The 18942-nt window shown below is 38.2% G+C and overlaps 1 protein-coding gene across 2 annotated transcripts in view; it reads left to right on the top strand.

Annotated features, from left to right (window-relative positions):
• Positions 1-427: 427 nt before the first annotated feature.
• The window catches only part of MEGF11 (multiple EGF like domains 11), a 190783-nt gene continuing 172268 nt past the window's right edge, over positions 428-18942 (top strand). For both annotated transcript variants that reach the window (XM_035554619.1, XM_035554618.1), the window contains exon 1: positions 428-503. In XM_035554619.1, the coding sequence (XP_035410512.1) occupies positions 443-503 (61 nt within the window). In that variant the 5' untranslated portion in view covers positions 428-442. The remainder of the gene's footprint in view (positions 504-18942) is intronic.

Below are 18942 nucleotides of genomic sequence, written 5' to 3'. Positions count from 1 at the left end.
TTTGGTACAATAACGAGGGTCTTTAGCATTCCACAACATTGAGGTCGAGAGATTTTTGCATTAAATTTGGGCTGACCTTGCTGATATGCAGAAATGAGTTGTTTATTCCTGAGGAAACTCCTTGCTCTTGCTTAAGGGCTGGGGCTGTTTTTTAACATAGCAGTCCTAGGAAGGGGTACAGTGATTGACTGTCATGAGTACTGTGTTTATAATACAACTTATATTTCAAGTTTCAAAACAAGTATTGATTCTTTTTTTATTGTATCTTTTAATATCAAAAGCTTTCATGCATTTTAAAATAATTATTGAATGCTGTCCTTAGTATAATTTAACACAAATATAATTCCAACAGTGGGCATTGATTTTCAATATTGTCAAATGGCTTTCTGTCTTGCAATTTAGAATAAGTTATAAAACAGCATATCGAAGAGGACTAAGAACTATGTATCGGCGAAGATCTCAGTGCTGCCCTGGATATTACGAAAGCGGAGACTACTGTATACGTATGTACATGGCTTTGATTCAGATATGTCAATTAAAAGCGAAGTTTTGGAGGAGATGTAGATAAATTAAAGATGTATTGCAATAGTTATAATAAGGGCGGATTTACAGATCTGCTCAGAACCTTCAGGTTCAACTGATTTCAGTCAGAACTGCAGACAGAGGACATTTCGACTGTATGCATCTCAAGCACCTTAGTAAAATTTTTGCCGAAATTACCGGGGATGGAGTTAATAAAGTTAATGAGTGCTTTCTTGAATCAGACCTTATTTTGGGGAGTATTTTTTCTGAGTATACACTAACGTTAAAGGATTGGAGGAACTGAGAAGATTTTCAGGAATGAACTATTGTATAATTTAAGAAGAGGCATAAAAGTTACTGACTCCTAACTTTAAAAGTTCTCACTCCAGGTAAGAGCAGTTAAGACTCATGGTGCTTCATACACTTCCTGTGAATAATTTTGTTCTTTTTAAAGCTTCACAAATGTCAGAAAAGCAATGTTCTGACTGCAGTGAATAAACAAACAAAAAGCTTGGAGTGTGCTATATCAGTATGAGGGTGACAAAAAAGGAAGATGGATCTTTCAGCAATACCTAAGAGCTTTGTTAATTAAAAATGTCCTGCACATTAATATCACGTTTCCAATACTACATCTTTCTAAGTGTTCTGAAACAAGATGCATTTGCTGGGAATCTCTTGTCTAAATCTTGTATGAGATTATATGAGATTGTGATGCAAGAAAAACACAAGGAGATTTTGATCAGCATCAGAATGCAAATTTTATAGACAGATTTATAAAGCCCTATAATAATTTAAATATGAAAATGATACTATTATCCAGCTAACTTTAAACATCTTGACACACTGCTTTAAAGCTATTTTGACATAGTTTGTTGGTGTTTTCATCTGAGTACCTATCTTGTACTCATATTGTAATATTGAGCACATCAAAAACATGAATGGGCCCTAATCTCATTTTAAGTGACCTTTATGGCAATCAGTTACAAAGAGGCTTTGGACTGTGTAAAATTACCAGTCCTTTGAGATGAGGCATTGGAATTAGCCTTATTTTACAGACAGGAATAATTTAATCTTTCGAAGTGCAGAGTGCTGTGACTCAAGTCCTGAAAAATATTTTAAAGGGACCCATAGTCTTAGCATAGGGAGGATTTTAGCAATGTTCTTGCCTTTAAATTTTGGAAGTGCCAATATTGTTTCAGCAGCTATTGCAGGTACTGTTATTACCCACTTTAACCTAGTAGCTCAAAATCCTGCCTGTCACAGAATATATTTATTTTCACTTTCCTCTGCAATCTATTAATTATAATTATTATTATTTTTTAATTTTCATAATTTTCTACTGTAACAACAGTAGAAATCTGTAGAATTTCTGATTCTTTGAGAAGGTTCATAGGTTATTAGCATTTATTTTTAAGTGCTTTTTTTTCTGTATTAATACTCGATATCTCTTCCTGTTGCTGCCTGACATACACCATGCAGGAAAGGTTTACTAATACAGAACAGATAGTAGGTTTCTGTTAAGACCAAGAATTTCATGTATGATGGAGTGCAGGTGACGCTTACATTATCTGTTGTTTACATCTGCAAGAATCAGGTTCTTAAATTTCGTTATCTGCATGCTCATACATGCAAAGTTCATACCTCAGGGACATTTTCTGTTTATCCCCCTTCCTGGGAGATCTGAGCAGCAAGTGCAGCTGAGAAGGAAATGATGTAAAGAAAGAAGTTCTGTGTCATGACTGATATAGTAGATACACAGTCTTATTGTTTTAATACCACAGGAAGACATATTACAAAAAAAAAAAAAAAAAACAGCCCTCTGGCCCTGCAACCAAGAACTTGAAGGCACAATAATATTTAGCTAAACTGATCCTTCCTTTTCTCTTTTGTTTCTTACACATCAAGCCCTAGTCCCATTAGTTGTTTGTTTGTTTTTCCTTTCACCATATGTTCCTGCTCCAACATGCAAATTCTCCTATTCATCATTCTTTGGAGTCAGCAGTGAATTCCATTTTCATTCCTCATGGCACCTCTCTGCTTTTGCCTCTTTCCGTAGCTTTCCTTTCCCATTTCTTTCTTTTCTTTAAACCAATATTTTCTGTTCTTTCCTGGCAATCTAGTACCCTTGTCCTATGTTCCTCTAGCCTGCTCCATAGAAATCGTCCTGACACCATAGAAATGGTGTCTGTCTGCCTGTGCTGCTGTAGGGCAGTGTGGTTTGGCGATGAGTGTTCTTCCACTAAGCCTCATTGATGTGGAGGAAAGGAAGTTCCAGCCCTGCAGAGAAGGTTCTCCTCACTCAGCCAGCCCTTTAAAATCTATTCCATTAGCAATCATGGAAGCCACTACAACATGGGGAGGAGAGAATACATCCCGCAGTGAGTCTGATGATCAAAAGAAAGTTTGATTAAAAAACAGTGTGCAGATTAAAGGCTAATTGGTTCTTCTTTCATTAATAGCAGCCCTTATTTCTTGCAGAAGTTAAACAGCTTTGTAATTAACAGTGACATGTTTAGACTATTGAAGGCTGGGTTTAAATCTCTATTAATGACTCTTTCTTGGATTTTAAATCAGGAATGAAGGCTTTCAGCTACTGTTTAGATCTTTTCCCTTCTCATTTACAATTTTTTTAAAGGAATGCCAGATATGTTTTTTTCTTTGTCGTCCTGTTGGGACTTCCTTAATGGATTAGGTCTAATATAATTTAGATGAGATATAAGGAAGAAATTATTTACTGAGGGTGGTGAGGCACTGAAACAGGTTGCCCAGAGAAGCTGTGGATGCCCCATCCCTGGAAGTGTTCAAGACCTTGTGGAATTTGGGCACAAGATCAAATCATTTCAATTTTTGATTGATAAGCTGTACATCTAGCCAGTTCACTACTGCTTAGGCTAAAAAGTTTTGCAGTATGAAATTGTCTTCTTTGTGCCTATAAAGGGTTTGGAATATATTTGGGTTGTAATGGTATTCAAAAATACCACCTGAAAAGTGCTTTAAATGCATATCTGCATTTTTTTTTCCATTGATGTTTTTAGAAATGGTTTCTACCATTCTGGTAATCTTGCAAAACGATTCCCCATCTCTGAATGTGCTTATACATGGCATAGCTTTTCACTGAGCTGTCCGTGAAAACAAACAGCATACAGTGGACAGTAAATCAGAGTAACTGTGATTTACTATACATTGTTTGCTAAGGTAAGCTTTTGGCAGAGCAAATGCATAAACTGCAGAAGGTCTTTTTTTTAAACAGCCACAGTGTTCAACTACCCTTCAAGGTTTTTGTAAGGATATTTTAAAATTATGTTGCTTAGATTAGTATCTGTAATACTGTATCTGAATACTTTCCTGCTCAAAAACAAACCCCAAAACCACCAAAAAGAACACCCCAGGATTATCACATGGTTCTTCCCGTTATTTGCCCTTTGAGTAGATCATAATTGAATACTTCCCTTTAAGAACATGTCAGGTGGAAAGATCCCCTCTGTACTAAATGGATACCTTTTTGTCTGAGAGGGCAATGTTTTTTTCAGTCTGTTCAGTTTAATCTTATTCTTGCGCTACAGATTATACAAAAGAGAAGTTTTTTCTTAAATAACAAAGGGTCAGAGACCCAAGAATCAGAACAAAAGATGGGAGACCAAGCAGCATCTTCTTATATCTGTTTTTTTGGCAGAAAACCAGCAACCATAAAACACAAATTTGGGAATTCACCTTTTCTTCATCGAGTGAGATACTTTAGGTTTTAATGGTTTTATTTTTCACTCTCAGATGTTACACTCTCTTTCTAATGTATAAATCTATGCAATGTGACAGGATTTAATAAAGACAAGATTAGTGATTTAACAATCTTATTTGCTGTCATTTACCTGCCATTCAAAGCTGACAAAATTCAGTCGAGTTATAAATTGTCCATTTCATGGTTCTTTCCTTTCGTGGCCAAGGTGTTATTGATCTCAGATTGTTTCTCAACATTCAGCTTTCCACATTGCAATTGCCACAACCATCATTAGGTCTCCTTGACACTGACAAATCTTTGTATAGAGAAATTCCTGGTCTCACTGGTAGAATATCAATTTGTCACCTACAGTGGTAGCTCACTCAGACCAGAGATCAGAGACATTATTTATATTTACATGTGGTTATTTTTCCACCTTTTTAGCTAACCTGTGTCTGGCACTTTTCATTAATTTCAAAAATAAATGAAGAGTGCTGTTTTAATTGATGACAGTGAAATTATCCAAATTTGGGACCTGATTCCTTTCAGAACTTTAAATATTTTAATTTTATTTTTTATTTATTTTTTACATACAGAATTTTAATATTTCATAGATTCTGTATGCAATGTACAAAGTATGCTTCTCTATCATAGCAATGGGAACATTCCAATCAAATTTACAAGGTTGCACGTCTAGTGTAGTTTTTGTAAGCTCTGAAAAGGCTGCCTTAGTGGAGCCATATGGCTGGATTGTTAAACATCTGTACCATAGAAGTAACAATTCCAAAGGTTCCTGCCATCTGGATGAATTACAATACTTGCAATTCAATGCATATGTTGCAACAACACACCAATACTGCAGTGAAGTGTACTTACAATGAAAAGAAAAATAATGGCTTATGTGATCAGTGCAAAAGTTGTACACTCTCCGAAAATGTTGAATCAGCATCTTAAATTTCCTGAATATTCATAATATTTGTTCATATGTCAGATTTGCTGGTTATTTTCACTTTATAAGGCAGTATCTCATTAACATTTCGAAAGAAATGTGTTGTCCTCCTCCCACCCCCCCCTTTCTCACCTCAACTTTAAATTCCTTTGGCCAGCATTCCTGTAACTTGAAAATTTATTGTTTGAAATCTGCTGGACTTAGGAAATATATTTTTCTTATCTTTATAGACACACATTAAAGTTAGTGCTAGTGCTTTCTTTAAGAGCCTTACTGTTACATTATTCAAGTACGGCATTCTGTACATCAATAATGCAACATAAATTAAGGGAAAATGATATAGCAGTACATAGATACTTTGTATCAGGGGACACTCTCTTTTTCTCTTTCTGATTTCAGATGTATGAGTGCAGGAAAATGGTGTGGAAGGCCATTCCGCATAGCATTATTAATTATAGAATTGAAATGACAGTAGGCGACACTTTGAAATTCCTCCTGTTACATGCATTTGAGACAACTCCATATGTCTTTTTCCAGAGAAGAATATGGGGAAACTAATTTGGATCCTGTGTTCCCATCTGAGGGGAAGTTTGCCCAGGCATTAAGAAATTCAGCTTCAGGTTGTAGTAGTAGTAGCAGCTGGATTAGCAGTCTTATCACTGTGTGGCGAGCAGGAGAAGTCCCTATTTCCTATTGAACAAGAGGTGGGTTAGTAGGAGCAAGCAACAGAACTGACTGCACTCAACACCTGCCACCATACAGCAGGGGCCATACAGCACTGCCTGATTTACCATTGTACAGAACACAGTGGAGCAGGTCACGGCTTTGTGTATTCATTCTGATCTTCTTGGGAGGCAGGTGGTGAGCAGGAAGAGAGAGACTGGCCATATTAGTGGGTCAGTCCATCTGGTGGCATAGACATACTGGGTTACTATTCAGCCTAAAGATAATGGGGAGACTACTTTGATGGAAAGGTGAAAAAATCAATTCTCATCTCCCATCCATCATTTTATATTTGCAGTCAGCTTCTGGATGCTGATGGATTTGCAAAGGTGCTGGTGGGGAGTACTAATGAAATAAGGGCAGGACTTCTGAAAGAAATGCAGTAGAGGCAGGAGAAGCAAAATACTCATGCAGGGGAATGAGAACAGCGTAAAGGCAGAAAGAAAGGTACGCTGAAGCTATATAATGTCTCAAGGGGCTTAATAAATATCAGAAGAAAAATTATGCAGGCATTATAGTTAGAAAAAGATCTAGGCTGTTGCTTGAGTAGCAGTAGAAAAGCTTTTCTGGCTGCTCTGGGCAATCTCAGTTTGATCAGTATAAAGGGATGTGGGGAAAGCAGACACAGAAGGAGGCACTGGATCCAGGGGTACTCACTAGTAGTCATGCTAATGGTCTAGATGCATGGAAGCTTTGACTGGAGCAGAAAAAATAGTTTAAGAAGCACAGATACGAATTCATTGTTGACTTCAAAGAACTAGCTATTAAATATCCTTCAATCTGCCCATTCTTAACAAAGGCAGGTTGGTCCCCAGCTACTGTAAATCAGCACAGATCACCATGTGGAAGTGGACATCCTTGGTTTCTTCATCCTCATTTTCACATATTCTTTAACATCTCTGTTTCCTTTCAAAATTCCTTCCACCTTCTCCTGCTTTTATGCACTTCAGTGTTGTTAAGGTCACTTCGCACTGATCTAGGTTGGAGCAGAAGGCGTTGGTGCTAACCCACACTATCTCAGTCCTTCCCATGTTGGTAGCATCCGTTCTCTTGCATAGACTTACAAAACCAAGATTCTTTCCATCCCATACATGAACGGGTTGTTATTCAGCACATACACACATACAGCACGTTTTCTGCTTGGCGCATTATGAAGGCGCAGAACTCCACAAGATTTTTCCCTCCAAAAGAGTTAGAAGCTGATTAGTAGTCCAGACTTGTGGTGAGCTGGGTTAACTTATTGAAATCAATAGGGTCAGAAAGAAGACAGATGCGTGAAATGAAACACATGTTTAAAATAGAAGTTGTTTTCTTGACCACTCCTTTACATCCTTCTCCCATTTACCAGATTTATTTCCCTTATGCTCTGAAGAAGTTTTAAAGCCTAGCAGGAAAGGAGGGGGAGAAAGAGGGAGAGGAAAAAATGTTACTTAAATCAAGATGGCCTTTAGAAAGAGATTCTGGGTACTTATAAGATCTAAGATAGGGCCTTTTTTCCCCTTTTTTTTCTACTGTAATTTCCTCTGGCTGTAACCCTCCCCTGACGGGTCCTGGAGTCTTTGTCACACAGTTCTAGACAGCTGGGAAGCTGTCGGTCAGAGGTAGGAACCTGCCCTAGCACTGTCTCCGTGCCTAATGAAAAAAAGGGCTACCAGAATTTTAATAGTTTTAATAGGGGACTACTTTGAAAGTTGGCATGAACCACTCTTTTCAAAAATTACTCACTAACTCCAGAACCTCAGAGAGGCTGAGCCAGTGTTGGCAGTTGTCCGGGCTGGCTGAGGGTTTGTGGGCCTTGCTCCTGCCACCCTCTGTTCTCTCAGCCATTTATAGCAGCAGCTATAGATGCCCTAAATATGTCAACCTGTGCAGGCAGGAGGAGGTGTTTGGCTACCTGGGTGCATTTCTTATAGTTCAGCTATTCCCCATCTCTGCTGTCACAGAAATGAGACTGGCTGCAAGCACTTGACTGATTGAATTTGGCCCAGGAGCTGCATGTTAGGCCGAGGTATACTTTCAGCACCTTCCTGTACAGAAGGTGTGCATTTCTCTCACAGAAAATTTTGGAATGTGTCTGTAGTTACTATTTCCTTTTAGCAGCCCCTCTTAAAAATACCAGCGACATTCACACAAGGAATACTACATGAGCCCGCCATATGGAACACCGTACCAAACTGGGTGTATTTATTGATGCTGGTTTCTTAAATGCTGGGAATGGTTTTATGGGGTGGGTGATTAAGGACGTTGTAGCTCTCCACATTCCTAATCAGTTTTGTCTTTTGTGGCATGTATTCCATGTCTTGTGGTAGGTTAAACATATTATTCCGTGGATTTCCCATCAGTTTTGCAGCTGCATCCATTTCTTATGGATATTTGATAGCCTATAAGAATAGGGCAGCTACTTGTAGCTTAATGCAAACAGATACTATGCTGTTATGAAGCAAGTCTTCATAATTTGTAGAAAGTAATCACATATGGTAAATAAAAAGCTTACAACTCTGCAGCGTAAATCGTTTAGAGATGGAGTGTAAAAAATATTAAGATGTGAAATCATATAGAAGATGTGGGATGTTAGGAAAGAGGTAAGTTACTTCTTCGTATTAAAATCATACTTTTGCGTCAGGAGCATGCTTTTCAAAGGTGTTGAATACTACGGTTTCCATCAACTTGGCTGAGAAATGTGGATATACACCATTTCCAAGTAGTGTTAACACCTCAACAATAATAAATGTCAGCTGCTGCTGCTGAAGTAACAACTGATCTGCAGACTGAGTTGTGCTTTAGTATGGATGGACTGATTTTTTCTTTGGCTTTGTGTAGCAAAGCTCCTTCCTAAGACATTCGTATAAGTTATTTTAGTGAAGTGGGTGATAGTGAAGCAAAACGGCATGAATTCTGCATGGGAAAAAAAAAAAGTGTGATAAGGCAAAAAGGCTGGTGGGGAGCTCAAGATGCCTAAAGTGCCCATAGATGGTGGTTTTTCATTTCCAGTAGAGTCAGTTGGCAAATCAGTGTTCATTTTTGGTTCCCTAGTTGTTCTCAGTGAACGAAGAATATTATGTTGTCTGATAGCTTGGAAAGCATCTGTTAGCACTTCATAATCTAGTACAGTATAAGAGTATTAATCAGGCTTCAGAAAGGCTAATCAGAGACAGAGCTCTTCTAACCAAGATCCAGCCACGGCTACTTCCTCTAGAACCAGATATTCTTTTAATGTTCATGTACACATTCTCTTTTCTTTCTGTTACAGGATTTAGCACCCCACTTTATGTATTGTTCCACATGCTTTTCATTTCAATAAATCTTTTTTTAAGGCTCCCCAGGGATTTTTTTTTGTGAAACTCCAGTCCACTGCACATATGATCACAAAACATTTTCAAATAATTTATCTTAAGCTCAGTATTTCTAACATATGTATTCACTTCTGCAAAACTCACTCTCTGGTGCAGTAAGTTGAGACATTTTCAATCTATTTAATCCCAAAGCAGCCTTCTTTTTATCAAGATTTGTCCTTTCTGAATACTATGATTTATTTGTATTACTGAAATGCCCAGAAATGTATGTGCAACAACACTAAAAGATAGTCTTACTTGAAAAAGCTGAAAACTTGAGTATGTAAATGGAATGAAAGAGATTTTTGCAGCTTAAGAAATAAGAAAATATGTATGAAGCACATTGTAAGCATACTTTTGAAGAAATTAAACCTGATATTCATTGTAGCAAGCAACAAAAGTATGTTTTCAGTTACAGCAAAGTAGTACAATATACGCAAGCTCTGCTGAAGCAAAAGTCACTGATTCATACCTCAGGATCTGATATCCCTCCAGTTATATTCACAGGTGTCATGTTTTGGGAAATCTACAGTTTAAATAGAATTAAATAGAATTCCATTTAAAAGCATTATTAAGATTGTCCATAATTATTATTTTTCCCCAAATATTGTGCAATGATATTGTTTATGCAAATACTGTGTAGCTTTACTGTGTATAGTTAAGGGTTGGCAGCTTGAAAGAGGTTCAATAGTTTCTGATAGTGAACATGAAAGTTTTTATTTTTGACACCCATCTTCTATTTTCAGGCAGTAGTGTGAATCACAAAAATTGGGGAGTATATTTTATCATGTCTCATTAGTAGAAAGTTTCTCTAGACAATTAGACATTACTAAGAAGTTGGACTTGAGTCTCAATCAGCTGACTTGCTGCAATCTGGAATTGGTTACAGAGAGTTTGAACTAGTGGCTTGAGATGAGAATCACCCCCCATAATTATACAACAATTTGTTTCCTGGGGTCTTTTGGCAGTTCTTTCAATAAGTTGCTATGAAACACATTACTATGGTTCCCTTTGAAATGTGAGAAAAATGAAAAGTGTGTGCATTTAAATATTCTATCTCCAGTAATGTTAGTGTTGCTCATACATTAACATGATTTTCAAACAGACTATACTTCTATTCTTGATTTCATCAGGTTGACCTTCATTTGCAGAGTGTGGCTTGATCTGAAATGAATTCTGGAATGTGTTGGCCCTCCAGGGCCCATGCCATATAATAGCCTGGCAGCAATGACAGGTTTGCCTTTGGAAATTTGTCCATATTCATCCTATTTTGGTGAGAAAAAAATGAAAGGATTTTTGTTGTATTGGCTTAATGAAATCTGGAAAAGAGGGAAGAAAGATTTTGTTTGAAAAATCAATGATTTGTTCAATGTGCTGCAGACTAAAAGTCATCTAGGGAAATCGTTGTGATTTAGTTTGATTAGGTGTTGCATTGCTCAGCAAAGATAGCCAGAAGTATCATGCAGTCCAGACATCTTGATCTGCCTATTTTTGATTTATTAGGAAAAACATTTTTGATGCACCCATCCTCAGTCTTACACAGAGCACATATTCTCAGCCTATGAAAATCAATCAGCGGTGGGAGCTGTGTCATTTACTCACAGAAAATAGAATTTTCTTGGCATAAGACCCACAATTCAGGGCAAGTCAGTAATCAGAGAACTACGGACAGGTGAAGTGTTACCAGATCCAAAAATAAGCTGGAACTGGAATGTGATGGAGTTTATACACAAATTTGCTTAACGCCCTGAGTGATTAATCTGTATCACAATATGCAAGTGCCATAATTTTAAGGTGAGCTCCAGAGAACAAGGCAAGATGGCTTGGTTGTTGTACTAGGATCTACAAGCCTAAGTTTGGTAGGTCAGGTTATGCTTTCTCTGTTTCTATGACCAGGGATCTTAGTTAGGTACAAGCTTCTCCCTTATTCCCCAGCCTGTCAAAAATTACATTTTTTCAGGCTACGTAAATACATTAATAAAATAAATAAATCCCCTAAGGTCAAGGAGCAGAATGATTTGTGAATTCTTCCACTGGTTTTAACACAGGAGAATTGCTTCTTCCCTCTTCTGTCCTCAAAAAAATTGGGACCTTCTGTTGCCAAGTACTTTTTGATGGCATTGCGTTTTGGTGGATTGAGGTCTGCTAGATCACATACACAGAGAATGAAAGATAATGCATAAAAGTAGATGTTAACATTTCTACGTCACTTGGAGAAAGTAGCATTCTTACTAAAGGTGCAATATAAAGCACAATTTCACAATATAAAGCACAAATTCTCATTAAGTTTGCTGGTTGGATGAATCAAGTTCCAGTATAAAATTAACTACTGAAAATGTATTTTGTACAAATTGCTGGAAAGAGTTGGTCAATTTACCAAAACTGAAGAAGTAGACAGAGGGCACAGGAGGGGAAAAGCTTTCCTGGGTCGTAGTTTCTGCTGTGCTGATTCAGGATGTCTCTTAACTTCGTTAACAGTTTGAACTAGTTATAACAGTTGTTTTGAGCCCTGCAGTGAGGCAATGGGAAATCATTTACCAGAAAAAGTAAAATGCTGAAAATTATACTACAGAATAATGTTGTATTATAACATTGATTAGAAGAATTGATCTCAGCATAAGTCTTTCCCATCAACATGGCAGAAAGCAATGACTGTTTCTACTTGAAACAGTGGCAGAAAATGCATAAAATCAGTCTCAGGCCTGCAATGATCAACAATTATCAATATTTAACTGATGTCCAAGGAGTCAGGAGTCCTCTGTGGGCTCAAATTCATTTTCTGTGATAGCAGTGAGAAAGGCAGCCCTAGACATGGTAGGTAGTTTGGGAGTATGACTTACCTTAGAGTGGTCAAGATTTAAACTGGAGGCAGAATTTCCCTCTTCACCCCACAGACCAAGCCCAGATGCTTATACATCCTGATGATCCCCATGTCCCCACAGACATCCCTGTGTGGACTGTCATCTCTGACCTTGGTTTGAGATCTTGCCTTTGTATTTGACATTAGCCATGTACCAGTTTAAATCAGGCATTAGACAGGTGTTTTGTCTTCATTGTGGATTTTGGCTAGGTTCTTAAACTTAACTCCTTTGTGCCTTTCACATTTTCCTCTTGCCAGAGCTTGGCTGTGATTTTGCCTACAGACCTACAGACTAGCATAGCTTTTCCCCAACCTTCTAACGTGTCTATTTTGCAGGGCAGGAGCACTTCAAAGCTCAGAGGCCTGCAGTGCCTTCCCACAACTCCCTTTTTGTCCTTCGAAGTACTGCAAAGCTCTTCTGTTATTCACACAGCCAAAGATACAAGGTAGTTCATCTAACTGATCCCAGTTCTGCTCTTCTGACATTTGCTGCTATTAGGAGGCAGCTTTTCAGCTCTCATTCAGTCATTATTAAATGGTAAGTGCCATCTCCCATTCCCTCTCTCTACCAGAGCAGATGAAGCCAACGGGGCATCAAAATGACACAAAGAGTCTGTTAAATGTGTGACTGTCACTGACCTCTCCCTTTGTGGGACTCTAACCTTCTCTATTACTGGCACTGGCACTATTTTATGGTCACTGATGCTATGCTATGCCTTTCTCGGGGATGTTCTGCTCCAGCTCCACTGTTTTTTGGACCCAACCAGACTGCAATTCCTTAAAGTGATCCACCAGGCTAGCTTTTCTCAGGGCACTTGGAAATAGTGGCAGTCTTTTCTCCACCTTGGCCTTCTCCAGGCACAGTTTATTTCCCTAACAACTCCCTAGGGTAAGGCCTACAGCAGGCAATAGTTTGCAACACGGACTAAACTAGGTTCTCATCAGGGCCAGATCCTCCAGTAAACTGTGAGTAATCCTCCTGAGAGTCTGAACCACTGTGGTCTGGCTAAAATTATGTCAGGACCCATGTCATCTGCCTGAAACACTCAGCCTTGACAAGAACGTCGGAGTCCCTGTGTTCACCTTCTTGGTAGTCATCAGAGTTCCAGCTTGCCATTTGTCCAGTAACAGAAAATCTGGTCTGACACTAACATAGGTTTTATGCTTATTAACAGATCTTCACCTCCTAGCAGATTCATATAGGGATTTACTGATATTTTGTCAACAATGACAGGGACATATGTCAGATTCTGCTCCCTGGGAGAAGACAAAATCCTCAAAATGTATGTCCTCAATTCTTTTATTTTAGCCATTCACAAGTCATCTCTGGCACAGTGTACTCCCTAAGCTTTGGCAGAGTGTCAGGACTGAGGATAACACATCCTAGCTGCTATCTTGAACAGATCAATATATCACTGAGGCAGTGGTCAGAGACTCCCCATGTCCCAGATAAGAAAGACCATTGATTCTGTTCAGATTGCATAGATGCATAATTTGTAATTCCAAATTTGCCAAAAAATGTAATAGCATTGCACTTACTGGAAAAGGAGTTGATCTTGTGACCCTTTGCTGTTGTATGATCTACATCAGTCCCATCTTTATTTCGCTTGCATTGATCTCCTTGTTTTTGTATTTTTTTATTAGTGCTTTCATTGGGTAACAATAGGGAGATGAAAAATAAGAGTTGCTATACACTGAAACAATAAATTCTTCAAAGCCTAAGCAGGCTTGAGATCTTTTCGTATCTCCATCTATTAAGGTTGCTAACCCCTGCGTTAAAGTGCTATCTGAGGTGATAAATTAACGGATGAATCCTGAATGATGACCACAGAAATAGACATTAAGCAATACAAAGAACTATTATCCCACTTCATTGAAAAAATTACCCAGGAAGCCATCTAATCAGCATGATTCGTGATAGAAAGTCAGTGATTTAGAGAGGGAATCTTCCATTCCACAAATAAGCAATAATCTAAGAATAAGGGGAACCTACCCGGATGCATTAGCTGTAGTCATCTTTCTTCTGCTATCAAACCTCACTTTTCTGAGCACATTCGAAGAGAATCTAGCCAAAAGCTGACTACAGGCTTATCTAATGAAGCTAATATCCTAGACTCAGCACAACCTGGATTCAGGCCAGTACATTAAAATGAAAACACCAGAGTGGCCCAGAGTGAATAGATTCATAATGGATAAAGGGCAAGCATCCTTTTTCATCTTCTTTGACCTCTCTGCATTATCTGAAACCACTGGCCATGAGATAACTGCTATTTCACCTGACAAAATTATTCTTTCCCCTAAAAGTGGCACTAGGGACTGGAAGAATGTGCTAAAATGGCCCAAATTGTTCCAGGGACACATCTTAAACAGCAAAGGAAAACATCACTTCTTCCATTAAATTTCTGCTTTCTGGAGTCCAGCGACTATCCAGCATGAGGCAAAGTGGCTGGATGACCTGAAGGTAAATACAAGTAGCATATAGAAAAAATGCAGCTCTACCCTTGATTCACAGCAAACAAAGGAAAACGGTCAGAGTTTGGGTGAGATCTGTTTGTAGGGAAGGAAACCTGGCAGAAACTGTATGAGGTAGGGCAGAGAAAAGAAAGATATTTTGAAGAACTTGCAGTCATGGAGCAATGTCCATCTGCCACATGTGCAAACCCAGTAAAACAGCTCGTTCTGTGTAGATCTAGGAAAGCGCCCGAATTTCTCTCTGTGTCTGTGCTCTCACGTAGCAGCATCTGTATCTTCATTTAGCAATGTTTTCCATTATTAAAATGTAGCAACAGTTATTTATGCTTTCTGTCACCTCCTGGCTGGACTACACTCACTGGGCAGAAAGCCCGCAGAGCTCAGGAAACTTGATCTTGTACAGAGTTCTCTAGCATGTCTCTTTGGCAACACCAGCTGCTACAAGTGCACTTCGTGAAGCCTGTTTTCTGCTTTCTACCATGGGTTCCCTTAGCCTTTGGAGTTACACTGATCTTTGTTTTGAAGATATTTTGCTTGTCTGCCATAACAAAGTCCTACAAGTGGAAGGGAGATGGGACTTTGTTGGGTCAGTGGGTCAGTGGTTGTGAACTCCTCCAGGTTGTAAGGATGACTGCAGGTGTTACCACATTCCATCACAAGCACAAGCCTTTTTTTTCTTTTTTTAACTCTGCCTTTTGTGCAATACATACACAAGTTACATTTTTGGACAAGCTGACAAAACTGTCCCTAGCTAAAACACTCCATACGTCTTCCACTAGACAAAAGTCTTCTCTAAATGCACCTTCACACCTGAGAAGAGGCTACAAGGTAATTGTGGCAGGTGTTAGTAATGGCACTTAAGGGAGTACAGGAAGTCAATGTGTTGGTAAAGAGTGATCAACAGGGTATAACGGGCTGTATAAAACAGGATGATATAGCAGGATTAAACCCTGCAGTTTGTGTTCACACAGAGGAATGCAGCACCAGGGAAGACAGAAGAGCTCTGGACCGGGGCTGCTGCTTGTCTGGGAGAAACTCACCGTGGTGCCACTCACTTGGAGTAACTGGGATGAAAGCATTCTCTAGGCAAAAGAGATGGATCCACTCAGCAGTGTACTTACTTTTGTAGATGGGGGACACAGACAACATATTTAATATACTTGAGTCCAAATTCAAGACAACAATTAAAAAATAAGTGCTAGTGTTAGAGGAATCTGTGTAGTCCTTTCAGGTTTGAAAGAGCATAAACTTTATGTCTATTTCCCTGAGTATTGACCTTATATGTTAAAAAAACCCACACTGTTTATAATTATAAAGTAAATGATAAGCATCAAATGAATTGTTGTAGAAGCCTTTTGTTGACTTCATTCCATGATAAGGAGCAGTTGCTGTGTGACCTTGAATATGGTCAAATAACTCACGCTAAACACATTGCTACAAAGATGGCATTTTGGCAGGGCTTTGATGTAGGTCATTTTATTACCAGGCTGAATCAAACTACAAACTGATCTTAAACTCATGCCAAGAATGCTAATAATAAACTGATCAATGAGGCACTGGATTGTTTAAGAGAATCGGTCAAGGGAAAATGCAGATGTAAAAAGTCTGGAATTCCAAAAGTTTAACTGCTTGGGCTTTTATACGGGGAGGAATTATATTCCTTGCATTAGTACAAGTTTTCTTTACTCCAGGGGCCTTTAGCTGTGTGTTGAACAGGGCAGTGCCAGAAAGTATATACTTATCTTTATTTTTCTTGACCTTTATGTGCAAGTAATTTTTATAGTTCCATTAACTAGTAAGATCATTTGCAAACCACTGTACAAAGTATATTATGAAGAATGCCTTGGGGACCATTGTATCCTATTATGTTGAATGTTAATAGAATAAAAAATTAATTTAAACTCTAAAGATTAGAGCAAGACAAGACTTCCCTTTTATATAGGAAATTTGAAATTTTATTTGCCATGGTAAAACTTCTGAGTAGCACCCAAATGTGGTCTTTATATAGGCTTTATAGGCCTGATTTGAATCAGGCAGTGCAAGAGTCTGATTATTTGTCTCCTCAAATAAACTGGCTTATATCAAAGCTTCACTTTTTTAAAAAGGGGGATTTCTGAGACCCCCACGTATGGGATTAGTCCTCTGTAATTTCACAGTTCTAAATGACCATATTCTAGTGAGCTCATAGCTGCTTGAATCAATCAGAGATGAGAACACCCACTGCTTCATGGGTTGTCTTTACATTTCTTGACTTTTTTATCGCTCTTTAAACATTGTAATCATCAACTACAAAGGAATTCAAAGTCCCTAAAAAGCAAAAATGCAAAAAAAGTGTATTTCATGTACCGCTGACTGCCTTACAATGAGGAATAGTATCTTGAGCCCTGCTTCCAAGTCTCACAAAACACTCTTCGCAAGGGACTGGAGCACTGTTAAAGTCAGCATTTCTGTCTATAGACAAGTAATTAAGTTAAGTTTATTATCTTAATTAGTCATTATTATTTCATATTTATTTTAACCTAGTTAAGGTTTGATATGTTTGTGTGGCTAAATCCATTAAATTTAGACCAGTAATGGGTAGGAGTTTTGTTATTTGGAAGAGAACAGTAATATTCCTTGTCAGGCTTCTTGCTCTCAAATTACCCCTTGGCCCGAGAGCCTGGCCAAATGAAAAGGATAAAAATGTTGCAGATTTTACATGTAAGAATGACTTATTATTTTAAATGCCCATACAGGAAACAGAAAAATCTCAGTTTCAATTTTCTTAACTCTAGTAAAACTAGTGTGTTAATAGTAACATCAGTATGAATCGTATTCTTAGAAGAAGCTGCATGGAGCACAGTTTTCAAAGGAGCCGTGTCCCAACATATTATTTACCTTTTAGCACACTGTACTTTTAATAGCAATGTAGTAGTCTGTGGCTGTTATCTATGTGAACTGCTCCTTATCATAGATAACCAGCCATTTTTAAATGACTATGTGAAGTCATATCTTTTTTAATGGAAAAATACTGTTTTTCTAATGTGTTGTCTTGAATTTCATCTTACATCTGTGGACTAGGATGCCTCACTGTCTTTAGAAACCCTAACTCAAGCAAACTCAAGTAAAATAAATGCACAAAAGATTAGGACAGTTAGTGACTAGAGAATTAGCTATCAATATTTCATGCCCCCTGCAATACTATCTAAACATGAGATATGAAATAAGAATAAATTTCAGTTTTGACATGTCGTGAACCTCGAAAAGAAATGACTGATCTAGAAAGATTTTGCAGCTCTTATAACGAGGCAACATTCTAATTGCTGGTCACATGTGATTTGATGGATAAAGATCATCTGTGATTTTAAGCTGGATTTAGATATATTGTGAATAGGTTACAGGGTTTGGTCTCCAAGGACCGAATAGACATAGACAGCAAAATGTTTCTGTTGGCTTTGATGCCAGGCTGAGTGTAGATGCAGGATGTGATCCGATCTGGTAGTCTGAACAGGATGTCAAATACAGCAGGAATTGTTTAAATTATCGAGACATCAGTGGAAAACATGTGGCCCATGGGGTACCTGGGAACTAAACAAGTGTTTCATATACAGGCCCAGTGGAACTTTAAGAAGGTTCACTGAATGATAAAATAAATCAGGTAGTTCAGCCTGGTTTTCAGGTTAGCAACACAAAGATACATCCCAGATCAGATCAGCTGGCCTTGTTTTGGACAGGAATGAATTAATCTTTATTTTGGGTTCAAGTCTTTTGTAGTTCAATTCCAGCCAGTTCTTGGTTAGGTAAGCACAATACCCACATCTCCCGTGTAATATAAAAACACAGGATATAAAAACATCAGAGCCCTTTCAATATAGTGGTCTCATTGCTGCTACATAATATTCATTAGGAACTCATACATGTTAGTCTAGCTGAAACTTATATGTTTCAAATTAATGATCCAGTGTGAATCACTTCCACGCTGAGTTTTTGGCAATGTCCTAAGTGGTAAAATGGAAATAAGGTAGTAAGCTACTGCTTACTAAGGTTCAGTCCTTAAGTAGCTATTCAGTATCGTCCAAGTTTGTTTGTGTGAGATGGGCATATACTGGAAAGCAAGTCAGACACCACAGCAGCACAGGAGAAAAAATGTCTTAAAACCATGAGCCATTCCTACACAGGAAAAAGAAAAGGAGATTCTCCCATGTGTATTTCTAGATAACTGGCAAGTGAGTTGGTAAAACCAGCCAGTTTTTCATAGTTTGAGGACATTAAACTTTCAATAATCCAACAGTAGACAAATAAGATATAGAACACTTCAGTTATGGAAAACTTGATGACCCTGAAAAAACAAGCCTGCACTTACAGCAACTGCATCATGTAGTAAAATTAT

The sequence above is a fragment of the Cygnus atratus genome, chromosome 11 (assembly GCF_013377495.2).
Source record: "Cygnus atratus isolate AKBS03 ecotype Queensland, Australia chromosome 11, CAtr_DNAZoo_HiC_assembly, whole genome shotgun sequence".
Lineage (NCBI taxonomy): Eukaryota > Metazoa > Chordata > Aves > Anseriformes > Anatidae > Cygnus > Cygnus atratus.
Note: the sequence above shows the minus strand (reverse complement) of the source record. Positions and strands in the feature narration are given on the sequence as shown.